This window comes from Poecilia latipinna, unplaced genomic scaffold (assembly GCF_001443285.1).
Source record: "Poecilia latipinna isolate Pla-1442-1.1 unplaced genomic scaffold, P_latipinna-1.0 Scaffold248, whole genome shotgun sequence".
NCBI lineage: Eukaryota > Metazoa > Chordata > Actinopteri > Cyprinodontiformes > Poeciliidae > Poecilia > Poecilia latipinna.
Genome location: NW_015112864.1, coordinates 1 through 25,544, shown reverse-complemented (window position 1 = coordinate 25,544; position 25,544 = coordinate 1). Strand labels below are relative to the sequence as shown.

Genomic DNA, 25,544 nt, shown 5'->3' with positions numbered 1-25,544 from the left:
AAGGCCACAAATGACCCTCAGGCCACACTTTGGACACCCTGCACAAATGCTTAGTGCAGGATGTCCAAAGTGTATTAGGTGTCACTTGTCCTCTTGGGAAAAACGTTCTTCTCAATATTTTTTATCAAAAGTTTGCACCTTTAACTAATTACAAATACGACTGGACAAACATTATTAGTAGTGGTTCTATTCCTTAAAAGGTAAAGTAGGCGGTCCGAAAAGTGACGTAGGAGGGTCAAAGGTTGTTACGTACGTAACGCGTGGTGCTTTGGCGCCAGCAGATTTCGCGGGGTATCAGCAGCACAGTGAACTGTAAAGCACAACCACTAAGCATCAATAACCCAGGTTAAAGGCTGCATCGACGGGTTCAGGCGGCCCGGAGAGGAGCGAGGCACTCGGTGAAGAGAGCAGAGGTGTGCCGCGGGAAAGTAAAGCGTCTCCGGGCTTTCATGGTGGGTCCTTATCCCATCTGACAAGCAGGAGGTGAGCACACAGAGTCGGTGTGGTAGCCAGCAGTGGAAGCAGGCAGGCTCATGTTGCTCAGGTGAATGTTAAGGTGTTCGCTTTTTGCAGGATGAAGGAAGCTCCTCGGTGAGCTGCCTGTAGAAACCCCAGAGTGTGGCAGAAAGCAACAACTAGCTGGATAAAGTGCACGTAGCCTGCTAGCGAGGCTAACTTAGGGCAGCTAGTTAGCAGGCTGTCAGCAGAGTTGGTGGAAACCTGTCAGTATTCAGTTCAGACATGGACAGACAGACGGGCCTGTCACCGTAACTCGTGTCCACGCGTGTTTGTGAAGTATAACCGTGATGTTTGTGTGTCCCGTTCGCAGCTGTGGAGACGGGAGGTGGACACAGCTGGACACACGGCTCTGAGAGGTGAGGAGCTGCGGCTGTGGACTCCTCAGTCCTGAAGATGTTTGGTGTTCAGATGAAACCTCTGAGCTAAAAACACCAAACCTGCAGCTTCAAACTGAAACCGCCCGGCTAACGGCTCAGACCTACAGTTTGGTCAGCAATTAATGCAAAAGCAAACGTGTTAAACGGAGGTTTTCCATCATGTGTTTAGATTCAAAAAGTAGGAGCGTTGAGGCTTCTTTGAGAATTGTGAAAACGCTTGCTAAGGCTGATTATAGTCGAAAGTAAATTATTTAGATGCCTAGATGTCTACTGTATCTGAATTGTCTTAATTAGGTTAACTTTACACTTTTTTTTTCTAAATGTGAAACCAACTTTCAAGTCTTTTCGTGATTTATAGCTGCTGTATTTTTCCCACAGTTTTTAAAAAGCAGTCGGCAAATTTACGGAAAATAATTCAAACTTGCACATCATGGTGTGTAAATGGGTTTTAAATGATTATGTATTTGCTTGCTCCCTAAAAACACAGGCTTTCTAGAAGAAGATTAATTAACACAATTCAGGACATGAGATTACAGCGTAACCCACCAGAGAAATAGTTTCCTCACCAAACATCACTTGAGTTGAATCCTGGAAGATGGATCAAGTACATGAATGCAACTAAATAAAGTAGCGTAATGTTTAATTCTGTGAATGAGCGCGACGTTTGAAGTCCTCACTAAAAACCAATTCTGGTTCAAATCACATGGAAAACAATTGAAAACATGCATTTTGGGGGCAGCTTAGTCTTGAAACGCTCTGAAGCCTGTGTCGAAACGTTCCGTATGTTCCCAACTTCACCAGTCCTCAGTCTTTAACTAAGGACTACAGCGCACCTTCACCTGACCACTGTTCAGCATTTGCAGACTTTTTCGTGGAACGTAACTTTGGATTATTGGTGTATAAACAACCTATTTCGGGATGTGTTGAAAAAATATTTGGGGGGGAAAAAAAGAAGTAGCTCGGGAAACTATGAGAAATAGACGTAATGATGCGTGACATGCAGCACTCCCCCAGAAGCCCTGCTAAGCCTGCTAGAGCAGCCCACCGCTTCCGCTTTTTTGTGCTAAAAAATTTTAAAAGTTACAGAAACTCAGACATGTACTAGCAAGCCTCATAATTTAGAAATAAGTGTGCAGAGCTGGCGCATCCCTTTGTCCCAGTTCAATGTGTCAACTACAAACCTAGCTTAATCCGTCTTTACTATTTCTGTTGTGTAAGGAACCTTATTCAAAATAAGCAAACAACGCTTAGCCTGGTGGGGTGGCAAGTGAAGTCTGGTGGCCTGCCAGGCTTATAATAGACTGGGGGAAACCCTGCTCATAGATCCTTCCATCAATCCAACCTGAATTTTTTTTTTTTTTATCAGAGGCGCCTGGTGGAGGTGAGGAATAATGATGGCTACTGCTGGGCCTCCCAACACCTCCAGCTTCCTCCCTCTGTTGGAGACTCTGGAGGATGGTACGACCGGACAGTCGGAGCAGACGGACGCCTACCTGACCATCGCCAAGTGAGTCTCCTGCTGTGTTACTCTGCAAGTCAGACAGGGAGAAACTAACCCATCTTTGTGTTTTCCAGTCGCCTCAGTGGGGAGGAAGGCCGCCAGTTCCTCCCAGCAGTGGAAAAGGACTTCTCACGTTTGGGTAAAGTCATACTGGTGAGTCTTGAGCCCATCTATTGTTTACGCTGCCCAGTTAATGCGTGGAAAACGTTCTTGTTCACCCTGTGATCTCCAACCTGATTAAAACTGGTTTGGATGCTGCTGTCATTTGGTATCTGACACTTTTAGGTACGAAATGAATCCGTCTGCTGCGAGATGAATTATGCTAACGATGCAGAAAGTAGCACCTGTCGGGCAGATGTTATGTACCCACACAACCAACATAAGTCATTTTTTTTAATTTAGTCATTTTTAGGCCTGTCACGATGAGCAATAAATCTCTCGCCAACAACAGTCTACTCAAAAGTGGTGGTTGCGGTGTTGCTTTTGATGCAAATCCATTCGTGGATTTGCATCAACAGCGAACGCGGTGACCCTCCAATCAAATCGCTTGCAGGCGGCACACGACTTGTGCCTCTGCTGAGGAGGCTTAGAGAAACGGGGAGGAAGTGTACAGTATCTGAACATGGATGTGAATCTGGCCAGGGCCGTCTGAGGAAGAAAGGAGTTTTTGAGAGGCAAATGAGACCGTCTTCCAGGTTTCTGGAGTGTGGGAGGAAGCTGGGGTAACCAGAGAGAAACCACAGATTCACATGGAGAACATGCAGAATCCTTCCTGATTGGGGATTCATGCCCTAATGCTTCTTGTTGTCGATGCTTAGCATCCAATAACCAATGACTGAAAGAAAAATACAGAGATGTAATCAAGCCAAAACTATTTGTACATATATTTTTATTTTTTGAATTTAGGATGAAAGTAATGTATGCAAATATTCTATCAGTAATTCTTCATGTGGCAGTTTTTAGCTTTACTTGGTTCGAATTCTGTAAAACAAGCAAAACTCGTTTTAATAACCTTCTGCTATCCAACTATTTATTTTATAATCCAAAATATAATCACCAGATCAGCCATATAAGTTGATATAGTGATATAAGTTTTTGTTTTGTTTTTTTGCTGCAGATTCATTGTTTTTGCATTTTAGGGAAAAATTGCCAAAATAATCATTAGTTGCATCTCTGCAACAATGCGACCAACTTCACCAATATTTTTATTAATCATATCCTCACTGTGAATTTAGCTGATTAGCTTATTGATTGTATTTCATATATTGATTAAGCTAATTGATCAAATGTATTACTAGCTTTTCAATTGGTGACTATAAGTTGTTTTTATGACTTTAAGTTTTGTGTTTTTATGTTGTAAAGCACTTTGAATTGCATTTTTTTCTTTTTTTTTTCCTGAAATGCGCTCTACAGATTAACTGGATTGGTTGATAGCTTCTTGCTGATTGTATCATAATGTACACATTGGTTTTTTTTACTGCTTACATGGGCAATGATTGGAGTTATTGTGACCTGATGTTCTGTCTCTGTCATTTCCAGACCCACACAAGCAGCTCCAATGCCGAGCTGAGTCAAGCTGCCCTCCAGGCTTTAGGGTTCTGTGTGTATCACTCCCAGGTGGTTTCCGGAGTCTCCGGTCAGTGGTTCTGATCCGCCGCACGGTTTGAACTTCGGTCGTTTTGTCGTCACTGCTCAGTGCGACTCCTCTGTTTTTGCAGAGATCTTCGCAGCTCAGATACTGTCGGCTCTCTGCTCCCTGGTGACAAAGTCCACCGACAAGAACACCTGCACCAGAGCCTTATGGGTCATCTCCAAGCAGAGCTTTCCTGCAGACGTAGTCGGCAACAGCGTGAGCGTTGGCGTTGATCGGTGTTGACTGGTTCCTCCGTGAGCTAGAAGATACAGACTGCTTGGTGTTGTTTATCTCAGGTGCCGACTCTGCTGGCTGCTTTGGAGACCGTGTGGAACAGAGAGGACATCCAGTCCACAGTGATGGAGCACGAGGCCCTGAACGTGATCATCAGGTCAGATCCTTGTTCTGCTGGTCACTTTGCAATGGTGGACAAATTCTCAGCTCTAGTGGTGGAGTAAAAAAGTATTGATACTCATGGTCAAAGTTTACTCAACTACAAGTAAAAATTAGCCGTCAAACTCTTACTGAAGTTAAAGTACTGAAGGACTTGCTTTTGGAAATGCTTAAATATTCAAATGTCCAAATTATATTTTCTAATATCAGTACACATTTTTTTCTTTTTAGTTCTTTTACAGAATCTCGTAACTTGCTGAAACCATCTGATGATGAACTAACATAGAAACACTCTGGTACAGAAAGGCTACACCATGTGGAAAACCTTCAGCATAAAAACGCAATAAAAATGACAGCTATTTCATTTTTATCTAGAATAATAATAATAAAAAAAAAACTAACAAAAAATGTTCTTCCCACAAACTACAAAGTGCAGAATTGAAGTAACTGTACTCTGTTACTGTCCACCGCTGCTTCCTGGTCACTTCCTGTTTCCAGCTCTGACCTCCTCTCCTCATCCTCTCTGCTCGCCTCGTTTCCAGGCTGCTGGAGCAGGTGCCGACCCTGATGTGTGACGGCGCGGTGCGGTGGGCGAAGCTGATCGTCCCCCTGGTGGTGCACTCCGCCTCCAAGGTGCGTCTGCGCGCCGCTGCCGCCTTGGAGATGGGCATGCCTCTGCTGCTGGCCAAACAGATGGAGGTGGCTGCCATCATCGAGCCAATGATGTCCACAGTGAGTTTCTCTCTGCCTGTGTGTTCATGTGACGTATTGCGGTGGATAAAACCAGTTGTGATGAATTAAACTGTGATTGTTCTCACAGAAACTGATCCCAGAGCTGCAGAAGCTCTTCATGTCCAAGAATGAAACCAACGTCCTGAAGCTCTGGCCGTTGTTCGTGAAGCTTCTTGGGAAGGTAAAGCATCTCTTCCGAGTGATGGCTGATGTCTCAACACATGAATATGACTGAAAACATTGTGCTCTGCACAACCTAAAGCACAAAACAAGAGGCTCAGCAGGTTACATAAAGCAGCCTCATTTAGATCCGTCTTCTGAGTCCCAGGTTGAACTTTTGCAACTGTGAAGCTATTTAAATTTGAAGAGGATTTCTCCCGCTGCTAAAACAGTGCTGGTTCTGATGTCGCTTATTAACTGGTCCATTAAAAACTCAGCAAACGACTGGTTTGGTTTAACTAGAGCCAGAAAGTTGGCTGAAAATCATGTCAAGTCCACGGTGAATCAATGAAAGTGAATGTTTGATCCTCACTCTGGGTTTTGTCATTTTCGTCAAACGTCACAACATGAATCTGTGTTAATGTTTCCTGACCTGCATTCTGATCAGTATTTATAAACCCACTTTTGATTCAGTAAGATTATTGAATCAATAGAGTGAATAATTCTGAATAGAATAAGCGATTATTTTATTGATCGATTAATCTGATAAAAAAAAGGCACATTCTGCTGAGTTTTCATTTTTACCACTTAAGCCTTTTTATTCAATATTAGAAATGTTAAAAGATGCTGATAAACAAATATTTCAATTATTTTTTTAATAAGAACATGAACATTGATTGCCTAAAATGCAATGACAAAGCAATACTGCTGTGTCGTTTGATCATTTGTACCAAAGGATCCATCTGCAGCTAAAAAATATCCTAACATCAACATGAGAAAATTTTACATTGACTTAAATGTTTCACTTTTTTTTTTTCTTAACAGAAACATTTAAATAATGTACTGAATTATAAATGCATCTGATAACTCTGCACCAGTACAGCAAAATTAAATACACCAGCAGCTTCACAGACTTGGTGAAACATGGAAAAACAACTTTGATTTGTTCAGTCAGTGCAGTTAGGAGTAGAGCAGCCAGTGTAGAATAAATAAGACACTGACAGAGAGGATGACTATCTCGGTCAAACATGTAGAAATAAACTTTACCAAACCTTCTGTCAAATGATTCAAAAAGTGCAATTAGAAATTCTAAATATAATTAAAATAAATAACAAAGCCTGACATTGCTCAAAGCTTAAGTTATAGAATTGGACCGAATAGATCTGCCCTCATGGATAAGCCACATCATCACTAATCAATCTAGAAGTCTTTCAATATCTGGATTGAAAGAATGACTATTAATCCGATATTAATCTCTGTATATTGTACAAAACCCGCTTAAATGTAAAATCTGCAGAATGCACCTCTTGTGTTATCCGATCAATTGATTGCCAGAATAATAGATATATTAACTGATAATTAAAATAATTGTTAGTTACAGTCGTAGTTGGAATCCTGCTAACAGTTTAGCTTCATCATCACCATCAGAGCAGACGAGTGCTGAGCTGTGATTGGTGGTAAATCTGTTCCATGTCTGTGCTGCTCAGCTCCTGCATAAAGGTGGTCCGTTCATCAACTCCCTGCTGCACCTGGAGGAGCTGGGCTTCCGAAGCTCCTCCCCCACCATCAAGAAGATCGCCTTCATCGCCTGGAAGAGCCTCATCGATAACTTTGCTCTCAACCCAGGTGAGCTGACCCCGCCCCCTCTCCTCCAACACGTCATCCTCCTCCTCCCTGCTTCTTGTTGCCTGAGGTGTGAATCCCTTCCAGACATCCTGTGCAGCTCCAAGCGCATGAAGCTGCTGATGCAGCCGCTCACCTCCATCCACGTCCGGACGGAGGCGCTGCTGCTCACCAAGGTGGAGGTGTGGTGGTACCTAATCGTGCAGCTGGGACCCAATCTGTCCTCCAACTTCGATCAGGTCCAGATCGCCTGCATCCGTCTGCCGGCCCCCTCCCCCACGTGACAAGTGTGTGTTCAGTGAGATGACACCCCTTGTGTGTGTGTTTTGTCCCCTGCAGGTGTCTGTGCCTCTGCTCCAGGCGACCATTGGATCCGATTCGCCGTCCGTTCCAAACACTCCGTCTCGGGCCGCCGCTCAGAACGGAGTCGTGACTCCCAGCACTCCAAAATCAGGTTGGTTGAGTCGCTGAGCAGAAAGTTCCCACCGCAGGTGCAACCTCTGCAGGTTTCCTTTGGTGTGTGCAGGCAGCGGCAGCTTCAACACGTCGGCCAGCACGCCCCGGATGGGCCTGAACTCCAGCATGCAGCTTCCCGCCAGCTTCTCCTCCATTCAGCAGCTGGGCCTGGAGATGCTGCTGCACTACTTCCTGGGGCCAGAGGTCGTCGCTGCCGCAGCAAAGAACAAACTCGTGTTGAGTCTAGGTGGGTGAGAGAGAGAGCGAGACCTGTCCTGTCACCATGACCAACTGTACTGGACTGTAGGCTCTCCAATAAGCTACTGCCGTAAATTATGATGTTTTTGAGATCATTTTCTGGTAATATTATGGTAAAAGCACAATAATGCAAGAACACGATTAGTGAACTAGTCATTTCTACCAAACATGTAATACTGGAACTGGAAGACGTTTTAAATATCCAAAATAAATAAACGACAAAATCAATATCGAAGTCGGTAAACAGAATAGTTCTTGATGAAGGGACGAGTTTAGGCCAACACACCAGACTGACCAGAAAGAGTCGTACAAACGGAAATTATTGATCTTGTTTTAATTTATCATATGATTAATTTATTGATTATTGAAACCGGTTTGGTTAAAGGCGCAGACCTACTGTTTGTACAAGTTGTGCTGGCAGATGCACCGAACTGATATTATCTGTATTGGTCCCAATATTTCTAGATTGGTTATCAGTGACAAAGTCCCCGATTCACAAGGGTGGATCTATTCAGTCTGATTCTACGCTCTGTGTTCTGAGTGATGTCATGCTTTATTATTATTATTATTATTATTATTATTATTATTCAGAACTCCTAATTGCTCTTTCTGAATCATTTACAGAAGGTTTGTTGCACATTATTTTACATGTTTGACCAAGACAGCCAACCTGTTGCTTTAGTCCATTTCAGTTTCTTTATCATTTATTCTACATTGGCTGTTCTACTCCTAACTGCACTGACTGAACAAATTAAGTTGGTTGTTTGATCAAGTCTGTGAAGCTGTTGGTGTATTTCTGTGTGCTGTACTGGTGCAGAGTTATCAAATGCATCTGTAATTCAGTTTATTTATGTCTTATGATTTAAAAAAAAACGTTTTAATCAATCCAGAACCGTTTCTCTGTATCGGATCGGTATCGGCCGATACTAAACTTCACATATCGGGTATCTGTATCAGAATTTTAAAAAGTGGATGGGTGATCCTTAGTCCTGCTGTCCACTACCAGTGTCCTGACAGTGTGGAGAAGTCTAGGATAGAAATATCTATCTTATTCTGATTATCTTGGAAAATGTGCTTCCAGATATGTTTGTGTCAGTTCCTCTGCTCTATCAGCGATCCATCTGTCCGTCCGTCCAGCCTCTGTCCAATCTGTGGTTCTTACAGATCCTATTTCTTAAGCTTGATCCTTTAATCCCAGAATCAGGAGGAACTTTGATGTTTTATGCTTTAACAGTGTGCTGCCACCTTAGAATTATAGAAATCCTGTTTGACATGCATTCCTCTGTTAGAATGAATCCAAGTTCTGGTTATTGTGCTGCGCAGCTGGCCTTGTTTCAGTTTTACTCTGAACGGAAGTAATTCTTAATAACATCTCTGTCTTGTTTTTGATGCTGTGAAGCCAATTTTTGACTTAAACCTGCAGGTCAGAGGTCATCTGCTATCAGATTGGTGATTGGATAAAGTTTTTTTCTTTTTCTTTACTTGCTTCCAGAACCTCTGACCCACCCGCTGCTCTCTGGTGCTCCGTCCTTCATGAAGCACGCGGCCGTGCTCATCTCCACCATGAGGGAGAGCTTCATAAACGCCGGCAAAGACGCTCCAGGTACAGAGACTGAGCTCATCAACTTCTGGAGCAGGTCACGCTCAAGATGGCTAAATGTGTTAATCTTTAGTCCGAGTACTGCTTGCTTGGTCTGTTTTTATGTCCATCACTGACTTCTGGAAAATTCTGATACTTTATTTATTTATTTTTTAAGTTTCAACAGAATGACTTTCTCCCCCAGATCTGTAAACTTGCAGTAAGGGCCACTCTAGATGACATGAACCAGATGTTTTCTCTCCTCTGTCCAGATTACCTGCTAGTCTGATTAGGATTAGAAAGCAGCAGAGCAAGCGACCCTCTCAGTGGTGACATCATTCAAAAATACTTAATTGATTTAACAAATGAAATATGAACGCCACAGAGCAATGTTGGCAGATCGATGGAAACCATATTATAATAAGTTCTGAGCTAATCCTGAATATAAACTTTCATTTTTTCTTCCCGCCTTCAGAGCCGCTGCTGGCCGTCATCTGGACCAGCCTGGTCCGGTTTGTTAGCTTGGCCATCGAGTCAGGTAAGCGCTTGTCTAGCTAGCTTGTAGCTGGTTTAGTGCGATACAGACCGCCATGTAAACACACGGCGGTTAACAGGAGCTGCTCTGCTCTCGGTTCAGGTTCCGTTACCTCCAGGTTGATCTGAGCAGAACCGACTCTGCACCTCGGTGTGTTTGAAAACTGTTTCAGATCAGACATGTCTGTCTGAGGCTGTCGGCCTCATCAAACCTGTTGTCAAATGTTGCTTTTGATAAAAAATAAAAATATACTATAAAAATGCAACAAATTGAGCGTCTAGATTGTCAGACCAGTTCTCCAGTTGTCGAGCACGGTGGTGGCTGGGTGGTGATTTGTTGCTGACCTTGAGCTCTGTGTATGTGTGTGTGTGTGTGTGTTGCTGTGGCTGCTGCTCAGCAGGCAGCTCTCCAGTCGTGGGTCCAGCCTTTGCAGCGCCACACAGAGGAATCTGACTGGGTTGGAGTGACTCTAGAGATCAGGGTTGGTTAGCCTTCATCCTCATCTCCTGCACCACCCAGTCTCATCATCATCATCATCAGTTTAAGTCTGAGCCTACTGCTCTGTTTTGTAGGCTGCAGTGAGGACAGTGAAACCCTGAGGGGCGTGGCCCCGATGATGACTCTTCTCAACATCTAGAACCAATCGGATGTCTGTCTCTGCTGGGTTTGAAATGATGTGTGTGTTTCAGCAGGCGGTAAGAAGGAGCGGCAGGGCAGCGAGTGTCTCACCCTGATGCTGCAGGCGCTGGAGAGCGTGGTTTCCTCCGAGGCCCTGCCTGCAGACAGAGTCCTGGTGAGGCCGATGGAACATGAGGTCGGGCCCAGACCCGGTCAGAACACCGGCCCCTCTAACTGTGGCCCCTGTCTCCCCCTGCTGCAGGTTCTGTTGGAGGCCACAGTGAAGGGTCTGCCTCCAAGAGTGCTGGGCTCCGCCTCCTACCAAGTGGGGAAGATGGACGTTCTGAATGTGAGGGTTTGTGGTTTGTGACGGTGTGTGGACGGTGGGTTCAGGATGACGATGACGTCTGTTTGCCTCTCCAGGGAACCCCGGCTCTGTTCGTCATCCTCCTGCTCTTCAACAACAGACTGCCGGCCTACCTGGAGCACGACAGGTAGCTCTGCTCTCCAGCCTTGCCACAGAAACACTCAATGCGTTCCTGATGAGTGATTCTTTATTTTGTGGCAGCAGGTTCTTCCAGTGCCTCCAGGCTCTGGTGTCATGTGGCCTGTCCGGACCCACATCTCCTCTGGCCTTCGCCGAGGCGGTGCTGGGCGTCATGAGTGGCTGTGCGGCGTCTCTGCAGAACAAGGAGCTGCTCTGGAGGATGTGGAGTTTACTAGTCGGCCCTCTGACTGACACCATCACACAGGTGACCTACACCTGGGTCAGACGGCACCGCCAATCTGCCCGTCACTTAAAGTCCAGACATCATGAGGCTTTCTGCAAGCAGGAACATTCTGGTTTTTATTTCTACACTCCAACTCGACACACAGGGCTTCAAAGTAGAGACGGACTGAATCTGATATTAATATCTATACTGGCAACAATATTGAAAAAAATTCTAGATGGGTTGAAATTGTGCCTGATCCACAAGGGGCAGATCTATTTGGTCTTAATTCTATGCTTTGTGTTCTGAGTGACATCGTGGTTTATTATTTATTTTACATTATATGTAGAATTTCTAATTGCACTTTCTGAACTGTTTGAAAAGTTTGTTACAATTTATTTGTATATGTTTGGCCAAGATAGTCGGCCTGTTGTTTCAGTTTGTTTTACGTCGGCTGTTTCAGTGTGCTGTACTATTCCAGAGTTATCAGATACATTAGTAGTTCAGTACGTTTGTCTGAGTTTATTGAAACAAAGTTTTCAGTCCGTCCGTCCAGCTGTTTTTCTGTATTGGATCAGTATTGGCCCGCATTTTCAGCATATAAGATCGTCTTTTATGCTGACGATCAGCATTAAGGGAATCGAGGCCGATTTATTGGTGAACCTCAACTGCAAAGTCACAAAAAGTAAAAGTGCTTCCTGCTATTTAGAGTCTGAGTCTCCAATAGTCGATCTGATCCCAAATTCTGTATTTAGAACCTGGGCACGACGTCCAGGCGTGAATCTATACAACTGCATTTCTACGTTGAGGCTTTTAAACGTTATTAGTTCCAGCTTAAGACTAAAACAGTTCCTTCACCTCTCAGGTTTTCAGAATTTGAGCTGAAACTAGATGTTGCCGTACTTCATTTGGTTCTGGTCCTGGAAGCTCTGCAGCAGCATTTCGGATGACCTGCAGCTGCCTGATTTTAATTCATTTATTATATTTACACAGATCATTGAAGACGATATTTAAACCTTTTTTTAAAGCCATATAGCAGTTTTTCTGTCTTGTTTTGACAGGAAACTCTGTATTCTGACAATGTTTCTAAGTTCAAAGGGTTTGGATCAGAGTTGCTGAAATATTATAATTAACCTTAATAAATGAATCTGTTACTCCGTCCCTCCCACAGTCTAATGAGGTGAACCAAGGTGACGCTCTGGAGCACAACTTCAGTGCCATGCACTCTGCCCTGATGTTCCCCATCACTCACCTCCTCCAGCAGGTCTGTCGCTGTGCGTTTTAAATGAGCCGTCAGGTAACGGCGGCGTCCTGCTAACCCGAGTGTCTGCTGTGGCCTCAGGCGTCCCAGAAGTCCCTGCTCTCCTCGTGGTCCAAGCTGTACCGCGTGTTCGCTCGCTGCGCCGCCCTGGTGGTGACGGCTGAGGAGAACATCTGCTGCGAGGAGCTCTGTGTGAAGATGGCTGCCGCTGCAGACAGAGAGGCGCTGATGGTGAGTGATGAGGTTTTTTTCTGCCAGTCTGCTGAGACTTTTCTTCTTTTTTCCACAGTTTTCACTCCATGTCTTTTTTTTATTTTTATTATTTTTAAGCAGTCGTGATTCATGGTGGTGAAACACAAATCTGTTAGCGCACAATTTACTCAACAGGTTGTTGCTAGGCAACCAGAGTGAGCGAGTTAGTTCAGTGCTTTTCAGAAAGTTGGAGACAAAATTAGGAAAAAAAAAGAAAAAAGCAAAAATAGCTGAGTCTTGTAAATGTTTTATCTAAAAATTTTCATCGTAATTTTTCAGCCAGGAGCTGATACTGAATTGGTGAAAAGCATTATAATACTTAATGTCTGATAATTCAGAAGTCAGATCTCACTAACACTAAGCAAACCAAATAAACTACAAACAAGTCATAAAATGATTCCTTCATCAATGATGAATACACATCTGCATATTTAACAGCCATGTTTTTGCCAAATGTGCAAACAGTTTAGAACTAGAACATGTTAAAATCTCATTTGGCAAACTATTCGTCATGACAACAGAGAAGGCACATTTTACTAAAAGCAGTTGTGTATTTTGGGGGATACTGCACTCGCCTCTAGAGGGCGCCCTTGTGACTCCAGTCATGTTGCCTGATCTCAGAGAGACTCGCTTATAGGTGGAGCAGCAGTGTCATGAAGAATTGTAAAAGCTACACAAACGTCTAACTCCAAAAGCCGTCTGACCCTGCAGGTCCCGTCCACGCTGAGCGCCGTCTCCAGCATCCTGCAGGTCATGGTGGAGTGTGTGGACTTCTCTCCGTACACGCCTCACTTTCAGCAGAAGCTGAAGTGTAAGTTTCTTTTAATTTTTTTTCCTCACTCTTCATTGTGCGGTCGTGCCAATCTTATCTTAACACCTGCTTCCTCCCAGCTCCTCACACACCAGTGAACTGGACGCGGAAGCGGAGCAAGGCCCTGGGGAACCTGTCTGCCTTCCTGTCCCTGCTGGTCCAGAGTCTGCAGGCGTACCTGGAGGCCCCCGAGGCGGCCCCTGACGCCACACCCTTGGCCCTGCTCTCCATCGTGTCCACTCTCTTTGCCAACCTCGTCCTGGCCAACGCCGTCTCCGAGGTGCTGGGTGCGCTCGTCCAGCCTCTGGCGCTCTTATATAAGCGCGCTGTGGGCGGAGATGCTGAATTCTCCCCTCAGCTCCAGGGAAAGGTCAGCACTTCACCTAACCTGTCCATGAAACCATCAGTTTGGTGTAGAGAGGCACCGATCCAATATCAATCTAAGAGTTATTCAAGGGCAGTTTTGCTTACAAAACTTCATGATCCATCTCATTATTTTGTCTTCAGTCAGATGCCTCTTCAGATTCTCTGTAATACAGAGAATCTGTAAGCTGTCTCCAGCTGTCCTGCCGACAGCCATCACTATCTAAAATAATTTGAATTAATGAGTTACAAGAACATTTAATTTCCCTTTGAGATCAATGAAGTATTGTTGAATTGAATTATTTATTTTCTTTGGCTATGTAAAATGTCTTCTAGTTCCAGTGTTAAGAGTTTATCAATATATTACTGGAAGATGGTCTCCAATCAACAATACTATTGTTTATCACAATAGTTTCTGGCACAATTTATCAAGCAAATTCCTTATTGTGACAGGCCTAGCTGTTTTACTGCTAGTTACACTGACTGAACAAATGAAAGTTGGTTTTCCATGCTTAGCCAACCTTGTGAAGCAGTTGCTGTGCTAAGGTGAGCTGCTCTGGTGCAGAGTCAGCAAATAAATGTGTAATGTTTTGTCTGTGTTTATGAAACAAATGTTTTGAGTCCGTTCAGCTGTTTCTCTATATCAAATCGGTATCAGCCGATACTAAACCTCCGATATGCGTATCGGTATTGGAAGTGGAAAATAGTGGATCGATGCATCCCTAGTTTGGAGTGTGTGACTGTGTATGTGTGTGTGTGTGCTGCAGCTGGAGAAGCTTCTGTGTGAGGTCCTGGGCTGCCTGCAGTCCCGCTCCACTCTGGCCTACGACGACGAACTGCTGGCTCTGCTGTCTCCTCTGCTGTGTGTCGTGTTTCCGCACAAGAACAAGCATCTGCGCTCAGCCGTCGCTCAGTTCTGGAACGCCACCTTTGCCAACACGGTCAGCCTTGCGTATCCCGAGGAGCTCAGGTGATTGTCTTCGACGTGTCGCCATAGTGACGCCCGGTTTCTGATCATTAATGGCAGTTTGCTTCCCGCAGGCCGGTGCTGAGCCAAGTGAAGCAGAAGACTCCGATCATTCTTCCAGGCTTTGAGGCCGTTGGCGTTCCTGATGAGCTCAGTGAGACCTATTCAGTAAGTTGCTCCATGTATGTATTGTTCTGGCCTCAAACCTGCAGTGTTGTAATTTCTATAAAATGTTTACATATTAAAACTGTCACCATGTCGTGACTTCATATGAGACAGATGAGCTGTGAAAAAAATCAATCTCCTCCACGTCCTCCCTTTGCCTCTGTCTGAAGAAATGCACCTGTCCCACTCAAAAAGAGCCAATCAGAGCCAGGAGGCGGGGCATGGTGCTGTGCATATACAATCGAGCTTGTAAGCACACAGCTCAATGTGCACAGAACCAACTTACATGTTTAGATCAACAGTTCATCTGCTGTCACCAATAGCTAACTAGCATTAGCATTCATGCAGGCTGTGTTGTGGTGAACCAGGTGTAGCTTAGCAGAGAGAAAGTGGGAAAGTGTTAGCATCACTTACTGGAGTGCCAAGACCCTCCTCCTGGCTCTGATTGGATGTTTCTGACTGAGTGGTGTGTTTCTGTAGTTAGAACTGGGAGAAGGCAGAAGAACTCCCAGATTATCAGTCTCAGACTATATGACAGTTCTGCAGCCGGCGGCTCTTTGGTCCTGCGGCTCTTTGGTCCTGCAGTGGTTCTGAATAACCTTGTCTAAAAATGATGAAGACCCAACTATTGTTTTTCAATACCGATATAACACATGCAGGTTTTTATCCGTTTTTTCTGCAATACTCGCATCGGATGTCCACAACGAATTACACTATAAGTTATCAGTAATATGTTTTAAGATCTGTTTTTCTTGTCATTACTTTAGAATTAGTTTTTATTTTTTTACATCATTTTACACACCACAGAATGATCCATCCTCTGTTTTCAAAATATTATTCTAATCTTCATTTTAAATTAATTTTAAAAAATGGGAACAAAGTGGTGGTTCTTTAAAAATTACACCAAATTTCCTGTATTATGCCTGAGAGCAAAATATTTCTTTAGGTTGTAAAAGTGTTTTAACAAATATATAAATGTTTTTTTGGGGGTTTTTTTTAAATGAAAGTTTAATGTAATGTGTGTGTTCAGAGTGAAAGCTCTCAGCTTGAGCCGAAGCTCAGTGGGATGCCCATTTCTTCTGCTGGGAAGAGAGACTCCATGCTCAGAGCTGAGCTGAAGGACCGCACCGCCACAAAGACGGCCAAGCCGGTTCCGGTACGTTCTGCACCCACACGGTTCACGTCACACAAATTGACATGCATTCTTTCTCGGCCTGAAACGTCTGAATAGAATAGAATCCAGAACCTCCAAATGCCCCAAGTGCAACTGAGTCACATGTTCTTTAGAGGAAGAGCAGCTTAAAGGAGGGCAGGAGCACAGCAGGCAAGGCAGGGGGACGGCGTGGAGACGGTTGGGTGTCAAAACAACACCTGTTGAATCCATCCAAGTGGGAAGCGTTACAACCCAAACTCAAACCTACCAAAACCTGACGGGTCACTGAAACTAACGTGATTAATCATTTGGTTCTGCTTCATTAGTAGCGAATCTGAAGGAAGGTGCTGATCTGTACAGAAGCCAACTCTCCTCCCTGGACTCTGTGTTCACAGTGCTGTGATGAATGATGTAGGATGGCCTAATACTAATAATAAATAAGCAGTCCTGCCTTTTCATGCGACTTAAATTTTAAATCCAACTGGATCTCTTACATTTTTACTGTTTTTATTTCTTGATGAAAATGTAAATTCATTCAGTTGTCATTTAGAATGATTTGAGTTTGTTAGTTTATTTGTAAAATATTTTTGTCATACTTTTAGTGTCTGAAAATGAAACTGTTTTGCACAGGCTGTGACTATTTCAGGCTCCAAATGCACAAAACTGGAGAGAGATTAACCAAATGAGATAAGGCTGTAACTGATGATTCTACAAAGTATTGACTCAGGCTGGCTGAATACACACACACACACAAAAGCCACTATTTCAATATGTTTTTCTTTTGTTTTTTTATAAATTAAAGTCAGCTTTTTTTTCCAGTTAGGTTTTTGAGCAACTTCATGTTGGTCTGCCACCTAATAATTTTCTCTGTGGAATTTTAACCATCAAGCTACTCGAATCATTGGACAAATCATTCCAGCTTTGGTCTGGTTCCTGCCCACTTTAAGTTCTTTAACCTTCTATGTCAGAAGTTGTTAGGTTGGTCTTTAGCACTAAATCCAAACAGAATCAACATGATGACAACCAAAATGCTCTACTCAGCTCCTGTTCCACGTTGAGGGGAAAAGCAGCTTAAAACGTCTCTATTTTATTTTTCTTCTTTCTGCAGATGAAGCTGGACTTTGGTTCTCCCAAACCTCCTCGCAGGGACGTCCTGGAGGAAGAGGCTTCCATCGACTTTGTCTTCATTCCTCCTGAGGCAAAGGAGAGGGTTCTGACCGAGCACCAGAAGGAGGTGAAAAGAACCAAAAGGTCAGATTCTTCCCCCCTCCTCTCCACCAGTCATTCCTACTGTATCCTGTTCCCATGGTGATGCTGATGATTCCTCTGGTACAGGGTTGATATTCCGGCCATGTACAACAACCTGGACGCTTCTCAGGACACGACCGTTTTCAGTCAGTACACACAGAACCAGGACGACTCTCTGTAAGTTCACCTGCTGTAATGTGAGCAAATTTCCTCTGTGGGATTTAAAGGCTCTTGTTTAACAATCAGTATTTCTTCAGGGATAAAGTTCCAGCTGAGCAGGTCGGTGACGTCCCACCAGAAGCTCCCAGTGAGGTAACGAAGCATTAAAACTCTACTGGATGTCAGTGTTTGTGGCCGTCTTTTGTTGAATGAGTCTAGAACAGTGTTCCTCAGTTCCAGTCCTCAGGGACTACTGCCCTGCTTACTTTAAATATGTCTCTGTTCCATAACAGCTGATTCAAATGACTGCAACATATAATGCTGCATTAGCTGTGGGTGTCTTTAAAAAACAAATTATGATTTCCTTGAAGTTGTTGAAAGTTTTTAATTTTTTGTTATACCTTTCTGTGGCCACTGTGTGAATCTACTGTGTGCAGGGGAAAAAAAAAACTGTATCCTGAGCAGGTCATTGCAAAATCCAAGCGCTTCAGAGTCTCCATGTTTAGCTTTGACTACATTTGACCTTTTCCACCCTGGTTCAAATTTGTGTTTGAAAGCTTTATATGGATGTTCTTGCACCGGCATGTGTCCACTCATGTCTGCAGACAAGTTAACTTCTTTGTGTTTTCCTTAATGTTTTTCAGACAGAAGAGAAACCTAGAGAAGATGCTGAAATTCTTTGTAAAGAAACTCAAGACTACGCCAGTCCTAAAAATGATGAGAAAATGGAAGAGGAGAGCATCCCGGGCTCGGCAGACGTTTTTCTGGAGGAGCCTACAGAAAGGACTGAAGACATGGACGTCGAGTCAAAAGACAGTGAGAGTCCAAACACGTCTGCTTCTTCTGATTTGGTGTCAGGGACTCCTCAAAAACCCAGCAGCCGGCGCCAGTCATTTATTACCTTGGAAAAGTATGCCGAGGGAAAGCCGGCCAGTCCCAGCATTGGATCCTCTTTTACAGGTCCTCTTGCAAAGACGTCCAACAGTCAAGGTCACTCTAGTGAGAAGAACATATTGTCCCCTGAGGCCTCACAGACATCCATAGAACCAAACTCTCAGGGTCCCACTCCTTCGGAAACGATTGGTCCTGGAAGCGAGTCTCCTCGGAGGCCCAAAGAGTCGAGGACGAGAAGTGAGCCGGTAAGACTGATTGAGAGAATGCAAAGTGACTCGGCAGAGGAGGAAGATGTTATCCCTGACACGCAGACGAAAGAAGAGGACAAAGAGAGCACTAGTTACTCTGAAGAAATCAACTCTTCCAGTCAGGATGAGGAATCTGAAACGGTGTTGGATGATTCCCAGTCGTCTCAGACCCAGACGCCTTCAGGTGAACCAAGACGATCCAGACGTCACAGAATAAGACCTCAGCTCCCTGTAGAAGACCCAGACGACCGTGAGGCAAAATACACACACGTCAAAAGAAGACGTTCTGGAGAAGATGCAAAAAGTGAATCTTCAAATTTGGCACCAAGCAGACCGAACACAAGAAGTAAACAGGCTGCGGAGGAGAACAGTAGCAGAATCCAGCTGCGATCAAAGTCTCAAGGTAACGCCAATGAATCTAGCCAAAGTAACTCTCAGGTTAGACACCGAAAGAAGATCAAACTTTACAGCCTTTCAGAGGATCTTCTTGGATCTCCTGAGCGTAAAAGGAGAAGCACCAGTGGGCTGGATTCTAGTCAGACTGACATCAAATCAGAATCACTCTCCGGTCACGAAAGCCAAACACACAGAAAACGCAATGAGGTTAGTAAAGTTTCAAAGGAGGGTGGCGACGCTGAAAAGCCCAAAGAAGGATCCAGCCAAACTGATACAGCGGATATGGTAGATCTGTCTCAGAAAGACGATCCCTACTCAAACACTGACTCCCAAACGGTCGTACCTTTGGCTCAGACTGAAAAGTCTGAGGAGGTAAAGTCTGAAGGAAAGACTGAACAAGGTGAGAGCCAAAAGGAAGAGCAAGATGTTCTCACATCTTCTCCCCAGGGTGAAGACAAATCTCAGGAAAAGATGGATTCTGATGCAGTCATGTCTTCTCCAGTGGAAGAGTCCAAAGGTGAAACTAGAAATTTGCAACAGAGTCAGGAAATTATGGAAGACAACTCCACAGAAACTGTGATTGACAACTCTAGCCAGGAAGACTCCCAGGCCACGCCTTCATCGTCTGACAGTCAGATCAGACGAAGATCCAGGCGAAGCAAAGCAGCAGAGACTGAAGACAAAGACGATAGCATCAACTCTTCAGGACGGTTGACACGTTCTCAGACGTCCACTCCTGTCAATCAACCTGAAGCTGGAGTTGGAGGTAGGACCAGAAGGAGCAAGCTGGAATCTAGTCAAAGCTTAACCCCAGAAGGTTCTCAGTCATTAGATTCATCAGGATCAGGGTCGTCTCAAGGCAAGGGCAGACTAAGATCCTCCAGGTCATCAGCACCCAGTGTGGAGACGCCAGAGTCAGAGTCCTCTGAAGTCCTAGTAAACGCCGTTCGCAAAAAGAGAGGGAGGAAGCTTCAAGCGTCTCTGAAGAGTCCACTTCCTCTTGAAACAAAGGAGGAGATGCTGGAAGATGCTTCTCAGAATTTGGAGACACAAAGCAGTTTAGAAGAATCGTTAGAGACTCGAGATTCAGAGAAATCGGGAAGCAAGACTGAGCCAAATGAGGAAGAGTCTGAGTCCCCAATGATAACTGAGACACCGGCTGATTTACCTCTGGAGATGGAAGATCCAAAGAAGGCAGAAAGTGAAGAGGCAAGCCAGGATACCAGGTCACTGAGCACGACTAAACAAAGAGACTCAAACAGTGAAAAGGATTCATTACAAGAAGTAGAAGTGCGTGAATCTTCTGTGTTTGGAGACGCACCAGCACAGGATTCATGTCTGCCGGCTGAGGAGAAACTGCCAACCTCAGAGACGTCCGAAGAAAAAGCAGAAAAGGTTTCTGAAACTGGAGGAGTTACTGAAAAACAGGAGGAATCAAATTCAGACCAGCAAGACCTTCCAGCTCCTCCTTCAGAAGAACCCCCTCCTGAGGAGCTTCAGCAAAGTCAGATGGAGTGTGCACAGATCACTGAGGAGGAGGAGGAGCCATCTGCCACACACCAGGTCTCGGAGGCCAGTGCTGAGGAGGACATTACTCTACAAGACAATGAAGACGGTCAACCTGAGACATCTGAGGACAAACTCGAAGAGGCACCTGCCACCGAAACGTCGGGTGCTGCTGGACTGGACTGCACCACTGCAGCGTCCTCGCAAGCTGCTGCCCAGGACTCTCCAGTTAAACAGAAAGACCTGGAGGCTTTGACGGAACCAGAAGTCGGACAAAGTCCCAGCAACGGGCGGTTGAAGGGAACATGGTCTCCTTCAGCTTCCCCTTCCACCAGCATCCTCAAGAAAGGCCAGAAGAGACCGTTAGAGGTGGAGACGACCTCTCCTCTTGTCAAGGTGAGTAACTCTACGTCCATAAGACTAAAGACTTGGTAAAACCTGTGATTTGTTTGTCATGCTTTCGTTGCTTTAACCTTCGCAGTCGCGCCGTGTATCTTTCGCTAACCCCATCCAACAGCAGGAGACGGCTGATGACATCGACCGGCGCAGTCCAGCTCTGAGGACCAGCTCTCCCAGGAGGTCCAAAGGATGCAACGTCGCTCAGCAGAAGGTATGCAAGAACCTGGGGATGTTATTTTACATGTGGAACAGACGGTTTCCCTAACGCTCTACCTCTTTACTCAGCACATTACAACTCCAACAAAAGGCGTGCTGGTCCTGAGCCCCAGAAATATCCACAGTCCAAGTTACAGGAGCTCCAAGAAGTGCCTGGTAGGTCGGCATGTTCTGGGAAGTATAGAGAACAACTTACTGCTTTTGCTGTAGCAGAGTTACAACAGAGTTGTAACCACTACATTGGATTTCCATATGTACTTTAATGCTCTTATTTTGAAACTTTTGAGCAACTGATTTTTTTTTTTTTGTGAAACTAGCCAAAATTCAAACTTTGCTGTGGATGTTTTCCATGTCAGCCATTTCTCAACAGAAGTGATTATTAGTTGTACATGAAATTTCAGATGTTTCTCTTTGGTCTTTCTCAGATTTCTGAAATGACTCAGGAGCCTCGAGCCGTGCCCAGGGACTGCATCTACCCGTCCCTGGTGGGCTGCTCGGCCCCCGTGGAGGCTGTGCTTTCTCAGATCTCTTCCACCATGTGGTGAGAGCAGCAGACGTCACACACTGAAACATTTTGACTTGCGTTCCTTAAGACAGTTAGACCGTAGCGTAAAATCCATTCAGCTTGGCCTGACAAGCTTCCTGTTGGTTAACCACACAGGTCTCGAGGATTCGGACAGCTGATTCGCGCTCGAAACGTCAAATCAGTGGGCGACCTCTGTGCCCTGACTCCGTCTGAGATCAAGACCCTGCCCATCCGATCTCCAAAGATCTCCAACGTCAAGAAGGCGCTGAAGATCTACGAGCAGCAGGTAACCCTCAGGTCACGACGGCGCAGGTCAAGTTGTCATCGGCGTGTTCGTAACATCTGAGCTTCTATCGTCCAGCGCAAAGGGAGAGCAGATGAGCTGAAGAGCTTCGACGAGACGGAGAGGATGACCTCTGAGGTGGAGGAGGCGGCCAGTCCTCGCAACCATGACGACGAGGAGAAGGCTTCAGCAGAGACACTGGGTGGGTAAACACTGGATGCCTTCAACAAAGCTCTCCTCCTCACAGATTACACTGGGTTACAAAAAGTATTTTTTGGAAGTTGTCTATGTTATTTCAACTGAATTATGACTATTTTGCACCACTGAATCCAAACATGACATCCATTTTTCTCAGTCAAGTCAGATTTTTATTCTAATTTGGCTTAGAGAAGTCTGATCTTCTGATCTTGTGACATTATCGGTTCATTTCTGCTAAAATTTCTCATCCAAAGAGAACAAAAAATAGTTTTCTAACAGAGTGTATTAATTAAATGTTTCGCACTTGGATTTCTGTAAATTGAATAATAAACATTTTTCAGGGTAAGTACATGTAAATTCAGCATTATGTCTTCATTGTGTAAAATTCTTCGACTTGTCCTGATGGAGTCTCTCCTCCTGCTCTTCACTCACTGATCAGATTCTCAGGAAACCGATCCAGATGTGAGAACAAGTCCTGCATTTTGATCCTCATGTTGCTCCATAATTCAGAAAGTTGACCTGATTGAGGAAAATCAATGAGATTTTTGGATTCAGCTCATCAAAATGACCCTAAAACTGTTGAAAAACCCCAGACAGTTTCTTGGCTGTTGACCAGTGGAATTTGTCTCATGGCAAACTGTCATTACATTGACAGCTTTAATAAATATGGAAAGAAACTTTTTGTAAAAGTTTGATATTGCAGCTGTAACTTCTGCTCACAGAATGTTGTTTTCCTTCATTTCTGCGTGTTCTTCATGTTTCCGCTCACAGCCACAGAGCTGGTGGACGAGCCGCTGCCTCCAGACGCCACGGCGGAGCAGCAGGACGGGGAGCGGCGACCTGAGGTGGCGGCGGCGGCGGCAGTGGACCCCGCTACAGAGCTGGCGGCGGCCGTGGAGGCTCTGGTCTGCAGTGCGACCCCTCTGGAGCTCAGCCGCTGCTCACCGCAGCAGCTGCTGCAGATGCACGAGCAGCTGGGAGGCATGATGAGGGGCATAGCGGTGGAGCTGCAGACGCGCCTCTGCCACGCCGACGACAAACACAGAGCGACTCTCGGGAGCGGACAGAGGCACTGAGGCTCAACGCAGCCTGCTGAGGAATTTGCAATAGAAGAATGAAGGTTTACCAACTGATGGAGGATCTTATGGGTTTCAATTTGGATCAGTTGAACTTTTTTTTTGTATCATTGGTTGTTTTTAATAACAGTTCATTTTCTGATAGAACTGTTGAGTAGATTATAAAATAAAACAATAATTTTAAGCAGCGTCGGATGTTTTTAAGCTGTTTCTGCATGAACTTTGTTTTCCCACTTTTGGATTTGACATGTAAATAAGAAGCGTTTCCCTCCATCTGGCTGATTTTAGGCTGCTTACAACTCACCTGTGGCGGTGTATATTTTATCAAACATCTTTTCCATCCCTTCAGTTACTTATTGTTTTCTTTTCCATCCCTTCAGTTACTTATTGTTTTACTTGTTTTTAACAGACTGCCCCACCCTGTGCTCTAGGCTTATTTTGTGGATTAAAATTCCTAAATAAAAACGGTGTAAAGACTTTATGCCGGATTTCTCTTGCTCGGTCATCATGCTGTATGCACCATTATGTATTTAGACCCTAAATGTGAATCCTTATAAAATTTGAAGATTTCTGGTGATGTGTATCTATGAGGATGGACATCACCCTTTATAACAGTAAGTACTTGTAAATTGAGTATTATGTCTTTACTATGTAAAATTCTCCGTCTCCTTCCTGTCCTGATGGAGTCTCTCCTCCTGCTCTTCACTCACTGATCAGATTCTCAGGAAACCGATCCAGATGTGAGAATGAGTCCTGCATTTTGACCCTCATGTTGCTCCATAGTTCAGAAAGTTGACCTGACTGAGCAAAACCAATAAGATTTTTGGATTCAGCTCATCAAAATGACCCTAAAACTGTTGAAAAAACTCCCAAACAATTTTTTGGCTGTTGACCAGTGGAATCTGAAAAGATCCACTGGATCCACCTGAGCTGTTCCTTTAGTGTGAACAGCTCAGGAAGGATCGCAGCTCAGGAGTGCACAGCTGCTGACCAAAAACAACCAATCAGAACCAGGAGGTGGGTCTTGGTGCTGTCAACCAACCGATTCACGTGTGTGCTGCCAAACATGTTCATGGTGGAGAAGCAACTCACTGCTGCAGGAAAACCGTTTGCCCGCCGTCATCGGTGGCCGTGCTAACTAGCTTTAGCATAAACGACAGGCTCCATTGATGAGAAGCTGTAGCTTAGCAGGGATAATTGACGGCGCTAGCTCATGCAGGCAGAGCGCCATCGCATGCATCCAAGCACTGCATTGCAGGGTTTTTCAGTGAAGGTAAAAAATATGGCGGCACGGCCCCTTCCTCACCTCACCTGACCTGACCCCATTAAAGACTCGTAGATCCTTCTGAAACCAGATTTACGGTGAAGGAGCTGAGCTCTGAGAGGCTGCTGCTACCTCCACCATCAGATCAGGAAACGGACAGATTCTCTGCTAATAAGAGTCTCTGTATCACAACACATGATGTTTTCAAAATGTCAGGTTTAGTTGTAAATTTTGATTTGATTTTGGATCCTCACTTTAGCAGCTGAAAACAAACAAGTGAGATGGAAACATTTGTCCATTTAGTTGCACAATAAATCTTCACACTAACAGATATTCTCCTAAAAGAGCCAAAAGCTCCCCTTTCTTGAAATATCAGGTTTACTAACAGAATCGATTGATCAGTAATAAAAATCCTCTAAACGACATCATGTCTAATAACGGCACACAGTGTCGCTGTAACAGCCGTGCCTCCACGCTGCCATCAGATCTGCTCTTGTTCTTCCATCGCCGTGCCAAAGTGAAAGCGTTCTTCGCTCAGATGCTGTGATGTGAAGAAGTCCGGACCTGAACCTGGTTGAAATGCTGCAGCCACACAGCGAACCGCAGGACAGGCTCTGAACTGCTGCTGACTGATGAGAGGAAGACCTACTGAATCATGGAGTTTCATCCCACTGCTTCTTGCTTTACTGTCATTGTAATAACACTGTAATATGGGACAATGTTGTACCTCTGATGTGCTTCCTGTGTTTTTAGATCTGGAAAAGCCCAGATAGTCCATCTGTAACCTGACAAGTGAAAGGGTTTGTGTGTGTGTGTGTATGTGTGTTTCTGCCATCCTGCTGTAGTAAATCTGTTGGCTGCAGCAGTGACAGGCTGACATATAACAGCTAACAGGAAATGCCAGTGACTTCTCCCTGCTCTGAGCTTTGATGAGCAGGCTCCTCTTTGGCTCAGTGTTTAAGTAATTATCTGATTTTTTTTTTTTTTTTTTTTTTTTTTTTTTTCTCGCTCCGCACCGGGGGCTGGCCCCCTTTTACCACTTTTTTGTAAGACGCCGCTGTGGCGG

General features: G+C 44.7%; 1 protein-coding gene across 4 annotated transcripts; it reads left to right on the top strand.

Moving 5' to 3' along the window:
- rif1 (replication timing regulatory factor 1) lies at window positions 1-23,401 on the top strand. 4 transcript variants are annotated; one of them, XM_015032675.1, is made up of 36 exons: window positions 1-483; window positions 830-875; window positions 2,263-2,403; window positions 2,472-2,550; window positions 3,937-4,033; window positions 4,116-4,246; window positions 4,327-4,421; window positions 4,966-5,155; window positions 5,244-5,336; window positions 6,802-6,940; window positions 7,025-7,176; window positions 7,277-7,391; window positions 7,464-7,640; window positions 9,144-9,254; window positions 9,706-9,768; window positions 10,458-10,558; window positions 10,646-10,732; window positions 10,807-10,877; window positions 10,952-11,135; window positions 12,265-12,357; window positions 12,436-12,585; window positions 13,318-13,417; window positions 13,498-13,787; window positions 14,548-14,750; window positions 14,822-14,915; window positions 15,943-16,068; window positions 17,174-17,316; window positions 17,401-17,490; window positions 17,571-17,625; window positions 18,117-20,912; window positions 20,998-21,126; window positions 21,201-21,287; window positions 21,557-21,672; window positions 21,793-21,943; window positions 22,019-22,142; window positions 22,910-23,401. In XM_015032675.1, exons 3-36 carry the CDS (start codon window positions 2,288-2,290, stop codon window positions 23,212-23,214), a joined length of 7,053 nt encoding a protein of 2,350 aa, XP_014888161.1. In that variant the 5' UTR covers window positions 1-483; window positions 830-875; window positions 2,263-2,287; the 3' UTR covers window positions 23,215-23,401. The 4 variants fall into 4 exon arrangements, with proteins under 4 accessions (XP_014888161.1, XP_014888162.1, XP_014888159.1 ...); XM_015032676.1 differs by having other exon boundaries at window positions 10,455-10,558; window positions 10,955-11,135; XM_015032673.1 differs by having other exon boundaries at window positions 10,455-10,558.
- Window positions 23,402-25,544: the final 2,143 nt, after the last annotated feature.

Bases quoted from the DNA above. Each gene is read 5' to 3' on its own strand.
- rif1 (XM_015032674.1), top strand. From the start codon at position 2,288: ATGATGGCTACTGCTGGGCCTCCCAACACCTCCAGCTTCCTCCCTCTG. The intron at 9,255-9,705 runs GTACAGAGACTG...TCCCGCCTTCAG, and splicing joins CGCCGGCAAAGACGCTCCAG to AGCCGCTGCTGGCCGTCATC. The intron at 14,916-15,942 runs GTAAGTTGCTCC...GTGTGTGTTCAG, and splicing joins AGCTCAGTGAGACCTATTCA to AGTGAAAGCTCTCAGCTTGA.